Below are 8,344 nucleotides of genomic sequence, written 5' to 3'. Positions count from 1 at the left end.
AGGTATACAAAGGTATTTTATTTGGAATTACATCATTCATCTCCAGGAACAAATTTTGCAATACAAACACATTTCAATTATTCCCAGTTTCTTTTTTAATAAAATTCCCAGGAACAAAACTATTTAACCAAACACTTTTTTCATATTTTTCTAGGAATAAATTGTGTATCCATGAAACAAACGCACCCTAAGTGTTGTTAAGAGAGAGAGACAAAAATGTTGAGTTTTTGTGTGTGTGGGGACTATGTCTATACCACCTAAGATGGTATGTGTATCACTGCTCCATTTAGTGGGTCTTTTCAATATCAAATCCCTTTGAACTTTCCACTCACAATAACTGATTTAAAAACTCACCTCACACACTTTCATACCTTCGTATTCTCACACCTGACCTTTTTCAATCGTTCTCCGGAAGAAGAAAAAAAAAAAAAACCTCAATTTTCTCAGAAACCTCTTAAAACCCTAATACCGTAAAAATCAAAATGGAATCTTCATCTGTTATCGACCAATAAGTGAACCTCTCATTTGAAGAGAATCTTGGATTGATTCCAAAAACTCCTAAACATATAAAAACATTCCAAATGCGCTGAGTGAAATGGTGGTTGATCTTGAGAATCTCTCTATTGGTTGGTTAAAATTAAAACGTTTGGTAGTTTAGCTTTTGTAAATTTAAAATGACATTAAAGTGCGTAACAATGTTTTTTAAGGAAAAAGTACATAACCAATCCATGTCTATGATGTGCACATGTGTCAAGATGTTGGACATGAAATCTTTTTTTTTTTTAATGTGTTATATTGAAAACAGCAAGAGGTATAAACAAAATGTATCATATTTGCAAGTTTTTTTTTTTTTTTTTTTTTTTTTTTTTTTTTTTTAAAAAGTCAAAATGGAATAACATATTTGTAAGTTATCTACACTAACTGAAATTCACGTTAACGTTGAATAAGGAATAATAGCTGCCATTTTGTTTGCCTATGTTAATGTAACGATCTTTCCCATTTTATTAATACAAAATTTATTTTCAGTTTTCCATTGTCTCTATCAAGATTCCAAACAAATAACTAAATAAGATGTCTAATCTCCTGGCTCTTTTTCCCTCTGAATAGCCCATTAAACCATACAAAATAGGTAAGAAAAATTCTCAAGTATAACAAAGCAAACTTTGATTCAGTTAAAGTGTACATGAATACCAATTGCAACAATCAAGATGGTAAGTATACAAAAATATATAATAGCATGAATCAAAATAGAAATTCCACTAGTACTCATGTTACCAAATTCCACACACCTAAACCTTGCTGGAAATTGGAACAGCAATCCTGGTGATAACACAATGAACAAAGCAACAGCAACAATTACTGGCCCCCAATCAGCTCCCATATCTCTCAAGGTCTTGAGTTTCTATCTTCCCTTCTTTGTTTGTGTTCTATTTATTTCTAACAATAGAACTAATAATATAAGTACTATGGACCATATATGTGGAAGTTTCCTATTAAGTAGAAGATAATTCCTTGGTCGTTAAGGAGGTAAAGGATATGCTAAACTTGGTCAGAAAAAAGACAAAAGTTTACATGGTAGTGGCCACTGGCCAGTGGGATTGCTTTATGTGCCAACTAAAGGAACTGCTTTTTTGTTTCTTTTTCTCTTTTACAAACTTCTTATAATGATTAAAATACACATCCCTGAAATAATAGGACTCTATCAATAAAGTCCCATATGCATTAACAATATATCAAAATAATTGATAAAATTATATATAAATTATTAATTTGATTTGCCCCTCTACAAGAAAGTTTTTTGAAGAGACTATAATTACAGTTAGCACAAAGATGCATTTTGGAAAGATGGAAGTTCATTTGGTTGAGGTAAAAGATTAAAGGAGAAGATGCATTTGTAGTTAAGTGAACAATGTCAATGATGCATTTGACACTATTTAAAAGAGGAATACACCAACAATAGATTGGGTTAAATGATAAGAGATTTGAACTTCTTAAATGGTCACTGATTTGATTATTAGCACTTGTGTATGAAAAAAATAAAGTTGAAAGGAGATAATTCACCTTGTGTACCTCACAGATTTTCTGACAAAAATTAGATGTCGCTAAACGGTGGTGATTTTTTTACCAATAACATGGTAATTATAAAAAAAGAAACGAATAAACTTTAACAATATTTTGCAATTCTACTATAAATCAACCATAAAATATTAATTTTGTCAAAAAAAAAAAAATATTAATATTGAGAAGACATTTTTTTTATGTTAAACCTCCAATTTTAAGAGGAAACGGATCCTAAAAATAAAGTATGGATAAAAATTGTTCCATTAAAAATCAAACTCAAATTCTCTCAAATGATTCGTTCTTTAGCAGAACCATTATCTACTTCAATACAAATTGAAATAATGAATTTAAAATTTAGTCTTCTAATAATTATTGAAAAAAAGTTTTCTAATACTTGTACGCATGGATGCAGGAGCTAAATTTCTTTTTCTGATTGCTTTACAGTTAGATCAAAGTAGTTCTAATTTATTTATTAAACTATTGATTAAAGTGGAAAGAAATACGTGTGAAAAAAGATTGATCTTATATGACATGAGACACTCTGGTAGGATCCTTCATTTAGATATTCAAAGATAAAGCAGATATGTCAATGTGAATTTAGAAAAGAATGGAAAGCATTGCCTATCACTATCAGAGAAAGGAATAAGTGTACGAGTAATTCTAATATGACACGAAACTTGTAAAGGATATTTTATTGTTCATATAACACGAAACAATGTTATATTTTTTCTTCCAAAAAATATAGCATTTTTTTTAACAAAAAAAAAATATATATTAACCAACGAGGCGCTTCAATAACACAAGATTTGCTAAAGAAGATGTCTAAAGTTTACAATCGCAACCTGCTCAAAAAGAAAACAAAAGATAAGATTAACCAATGCTTAAACAAACAAGCGGGTAAGACCATCAACGTTGATGACCAAAAACAAAAGTGACATTAGCTGTTTTTTAACTACCGGAAGACGATATATAACATTGTTTCTAAAATATTATGATTTCTTTATAAAAATGAAATTTGATTTTCAGTACAAAATAATTTTATGTTAAATTTATTTAATATATTAAATTCAATCAACATGTTCTATAACTTTTGTTTAATTCAATTTATGTTCATCTAAAAAAAATATATCTTGAATTCAACCAAAATTTTCAGGGAGTTATTTTTTTTAACAAGGTAAAAAATGATATATATTAATTAACAATGAAACACCCCGTACAAGGTGTGCAAAAGGCGAATCAACCAAAAGTATTTACAAGAGAAAGAGCCAAAACAACATAAGCACTAACAAAAAACAAAAAGCTAGTGAACACCCATACACAACAGAGGTTGTTTCCACCAGTCATGATAACTGTGACTGAAAGGTGCTTGTTTTGACTTTAACCAAAAGAATGAATTTAGCTTAACTCTTTATAGGAGAGTAGAATGGCTAGAGATCGTATTGTTGAATACGCGGTTATTTCGTTCCTTCCAAATCACCCAAACAGAAGAAAACCAAATTACCCTTGAGTAAAGATGAGTAAATTTAGGCAAACCAACCATATGAATGAATATGCGGTTTTTTTATTTTATTTTTTTAATTTAATTTATGTTCATCTAAAAAAATTATATCGTGAATTCAATCCATATTTTTGGGGAGCGTTTTTTTTTAACAAGCAAAAATGATATATATTAATCAACAATGAAACACCCCGCACAAGGTGAATAAGCCAAAAGTATTTACAAGAGAAAGAGCCAAAACAACATAAGCACTAACAAAAAGCAAAAAGCTAGTGAACACTCATACACAACAGAGGTTGTTTCCACCAGTCATGATAACTGTAACTAAAAGCTGCCTGTTTTGACAATAACCATAAGAATGAATTTAGCTTAACTCTTTCTAGAAGAGTAGAAGGGCTAGAGACCGCATTGTTGAATACGCGGCTATTTCGTTCATTCCAGAGTACCCAAACAGAAGAAAACCAAATTACCCTTAAGTAAAGATGAGTAAATCTAGGCAAACCATCCATATGAATGAATACGCGATTCTATAACTTCTTTTTAATTCAATTTATGTTCATCTAAAAAAATTTATCATGAATTCAATCCATATTTTCGGGGAGTTTTTTTTTTTTTTTTTTTTTTAACAAGCTAAAATGATATATATTAATCAACAATGAAACACCCCGCACAAGGTGTGCAAAAGGTGAATCAGCCAAAAGTATTTACAAGAGAAAGAGCCAAAACAACAGAAGCACTAACAAAAAAACAAAAAGCTAGTGAACACCCATACACAACAAAGGTTGTTTCCATCAGTCGTGATAACTGTAACTGAAAGCTGTCTGTTTTGACTTTAACCATATGAATGAATTTAGTTTAACTCTTTCTAGGAGAGTAGAAGGGCTAGAGAACCCATTGTTGAATACGCGGTTATTTTGTTCCTTCCAAATCACCCAAATAGAAGAAAACCAAATTACCCTAAAGTAAAGATGAGTAAATCTAGGCAAACCAGCCATATGAATGAACTGCAAAAAATGATGTCTAATATCACCAAGCATACCTAATGAAATACCTATCCACTGTAACACAAGTGACCAGATAGAACTAAGAATGTCACAACTCGAAAACAGATGTTTCGTTGTATCCAAATTACCACAAGTTGTCGAACATGACGTGTCAGTTGCTTGAATGACCTACCGCCTTGCCAAATTGTCTTTAGTAGGCAATCTGTCACGAAGAAGACGCCACACGAATAAGGACACCTTTGAAGGAATAATCTTGTGCCAAACGTCATCGACATAATGTCTGTCAATAGCCGCCCCTGGAGTAGTAATAAAGTGGTATGCTCCACGGATCGAGTAACCATGTATAGGATCAAGTAACCACCGCCAAGTATTATGAACTGTGACCTGCAAAACAACATTATGTAACATGGTAGATTACTCCCCCACACACTCCTCCTCCCATGCCAGCAGACGGCGTCTCCCCTCCCAACCCCTCCCCCCAACTTCCCATCCTAACCTTCCCATCTCCTCCACCGAGCAATCTTTATTCACAACCAAGTCAAATAAGCAAGGAAAATTAAATCTCAAAGGACTATCCCCCACCCAATTGTCATGCCAGAATAAAGTATCCCGACCATCACCCACCACCTGCCTCACATTCTCATCAAACCAGTTTCCAACACCCTCACCAACCCCCTCACCAACCCTGCATAGTGTCCGCCACCAAACCGAACACTTACCCCTCCCCACCTCCTACAACCGCCCCCTATCTCACCATATCTAGCTTTCAAAACTCTATACCACAACCCCGCCTATCAGTCAACATCCTCCAACACAACTTGCCCAATAAAGAAATATTAAAAGCTCCCACCCTTCTTACCCCTAAACCACCATCCTTCATTGGCTAATCAATCCAGGCTATTTTCCTATTATTCTCACCCCCCCCCCCCATAGAAGAAATTATACTCGCAGGGGCTTTGAAAAAGGAAAGAAAGTAAATCGAAAGAGAGGAGATGACAACCTTCAGAAGAACTAAACGACCACCAAAGGAAAGGATCTTGTTATTCCACGACGACAGGCGAGTAACAATACGATCGATAATAGGTTTCCAAAAAGACAATTTAGTAAAGTCGCCACGAATAGAATGACCCAAATATACAAAAGGAATGACCCCCCGACGACAATTCATGACCGAAGCGGCCTCCAACAACCAAGAATCAGAGATGTTCACACCTGTCAGCATGCTCTTATGGAAATTCACCTTCAACCCCGACACCTCCTCAAACACAAGTAACACCGAACGCATAGTACGCACGTTTAACCAACTCTTTTCACCAATGATCAAGGTATCATCCGCAAACTGAAGATGGGTCAGCCAAACATCATTACCCGGCCCCACCCCATAACCCTTAAACAGTTGCTCCTCCACCACAGCAGACATTAACACATTAAACCCTTTGGCCGCCAACAAGAAAAGAAAATGTGAGAGAGGGTCACCCTGATGAAGGCCCCTCTCTATGGGGAATTCATTTGTTGGACACCCTTTAACTAAGACTGAAATCGTCGCCGTTCTAACACATTCAGATATCCACTTACGCCAAATTGTTTGAAAATTCATCTTGGTCATCACCGAATCAAGGTACTATAAATCAACTGAGTCGTACGCCTTTTCAAAATCAACCTTAAATAATAGTAACTCCTTATTCAAACGTCGTGCCTCATCTACTGCTTCATTAGCAATTAGAATACCATCCATAATTTGTTTACCTTTGACAAAAGAAGATTGTGAGTCAGAAACAACACTACTGACAACTTGGTGCAACCTATTAGCAAGAACCTTCGCAAGCACCTTATACATACAACCCACTAAAGAAATGGGCCGGAAATCATTAAGTCTTTGTGGGCTAGTCACCTTTGAAATTAAAGCAATAAATATAGAATTTACACCTTTTGTCTCGGGGAGCTTCTAAGATGCACTTATAAATTAAATTGTATTGATATATTTTCTTTCTAAATCAATCGATTATTTATGGATTTATTTTTAGGGAAGATCATTTTATAAGAAAATAATATTCTTTCCTTGTTCTTTTTTTGGGTGAATTAAAATAAAACAAAAGAAAAAGAATAGAATAGATACAGTGACACCCGTAGTGGGAGAATTTTCATATTTTGCCAACCAATCAACATTGAGATTAGCTTCTCAGTATATATGATGCAAGACTAAATCACGGGCATGGTCGATCAAACTATATTCATGAAACTCTAACTCATTTCTTAGAGTCAACAACTGAATAGCCTCTAGGTTATCTGATTCTATGATTGCTCTTGAATGCCCATGCTGATGCAGAAGAGTGATACCATGATAAATTGAAAAATGATCAGCAAAGAACACATCACCTTGCCCATCATTGGAGGAGACCCAACAAGCCAATTGCCTTTATCGTCCCGAATAAGAACACCAGTAACAATCCTTCCACGAGAGTTGTAACTTCCATCAACATTCAATTTCACAAGACCTGGTTATGGAGGTTCCTATCAGATAATGATCTATATCCTCATGCAAAGTATGAATGTATCTAAGCACATCATACTTCTTCCATTGGTTGTCACCTAGGATCCTATGATTTCTCCATCTCCACACCCACCACAAAGCAGACAAAAAGACTTGAGGAGGTTGAGATTGAAGACCTTCCTTGATCCAATCTTTCATTGTTTAAACGATATTCACTATTATGAGTAATGCAAATTTCGAATAAATAAATAAATTTTTTAAATGATATAAATAGTTTTTTTTACAAACAAAATTATTTAATTTTTAATTTAAAGACCAAATATATCGATTTTCATATCGAACGAACAAACGTACATAGAAATTCTTTATTTTCTCTACAAACATATTTTATGCTACCATAAAAAATGTGCCAAATAATTCAGCCACAATAAAATAAAATAAAATAAAAGATTGCATATAATTCAGCAGCCAACCAAATTCATTACAATTCTTAATACTAAAGCATATATATCACAAAAATTCTCAAACTAAATCAGGCTCTGATATCCCATGTCAAAGTAAATATGAATTTCATCCTTGTTGCAATTGGCACTGAGACACTTATCTATGATGTCTTGGTTTAACAACTCAACGAACTCCCCCTCATCAGGATCACACCACCATATACTCTCAATGCTGAAATATTTTTGGCATTTCTCAAGTGTTGTTTCAAGTATAGAGTTGTTAAGATAATCAATGTGAATATTCTCCCAAACACAAAACTCACCTTTGAAATACTCCAATATATTCATACCCATTCTAAACTAAAATAAGATTAATACCCGTTAGCAAAAAAAGAAAAAAATCAATATTCAAACTATATTTAATTGTAAACCCTAAATAAACAAAAGGAAAAAAAAAAACACTAAACATTCACACATTGATATCAAAGTAAAAGAAAATGAATGTCTAGCATGAATCTACTTTAGATGTGGTATTACTGCTGCAAACACACAAATACGTGAAGGTCTAAGTTCGAATATGGAATTATGTAGTTCTCACTACTTAAGGCATATGAGTCTAATCATTAAACTACTTAAAAAATATAGTGTAAACTAGTAAAACAACACTTTACACAACAAAAAGTAAATAAATTAACAAGAAGAAAAGGTTGTATAGTGTATTTACACTTTCTGAACGATAAAAGAAAGAAGTCTAACAAAATTACATTCTATTAAAACGAAAAAGAGCATTGTTTCAAATATTCTACGAAGGCAATAGCAAAACAAATAAAAGGATATAACAGTTATT

General features: G+C 33.3%; 1 protein-coding gene across 1 annotated transcript; it reads right to left on the bottom strand.

Moving 5' to 3' along the window:
* Nucleotides 1-978: 978 nt before the first annotated feature.
* Nucleotides 979-1,533, bottom strand: LOC112416366 (uncharacterized). Its single transcript, XM_024769972.2, has one exon. It carries the CDS (start codon nucleotides 1,379-1,381, stop codon nucleotides 1,169-1,171), a length of 213 nt encoding a protein of 70 aa, XP_024625740.1. The 5' UTR covers nucleotides 1,382-1,533; the 3' UTR covers nucleotides 979-1,168.
* Nucleotides 1,534-8,344: the final 6,811 nt, after the last annotated feature.

The sequence above is a fragment of the Medicago truncatula genome, chromosome 7 (assembly GCF_003473485.1).
Source record: "Medicago truncatula cultivar Jemalong A17 chromosome 7, MtrunA17r5.0-ANR, whole genome shotgun sequence".
Classification (NCBI taxonomy): Eukaryota; Viridiplantae; Streptophyta; class Magnoliopsida; order Fabales; family Fabaceae; genus Medicago; species Medicago truncatula.
The sequence above is the reverse complement of the archived record's forward strand: the minus strand, read 5'-3'. Positions and strand labels throughout refer to the sequence as shown.

What these genes read in the sequence shown, in the direction of transcription:
- LOC112416366 (XM_024769972.2), bottom strand. Translation starts at nt 1,381, where the DNA reads ATGGGAGCTGATTGGGGGCCAGTAATTGTTGCTGTTGCTTTGTTCATT.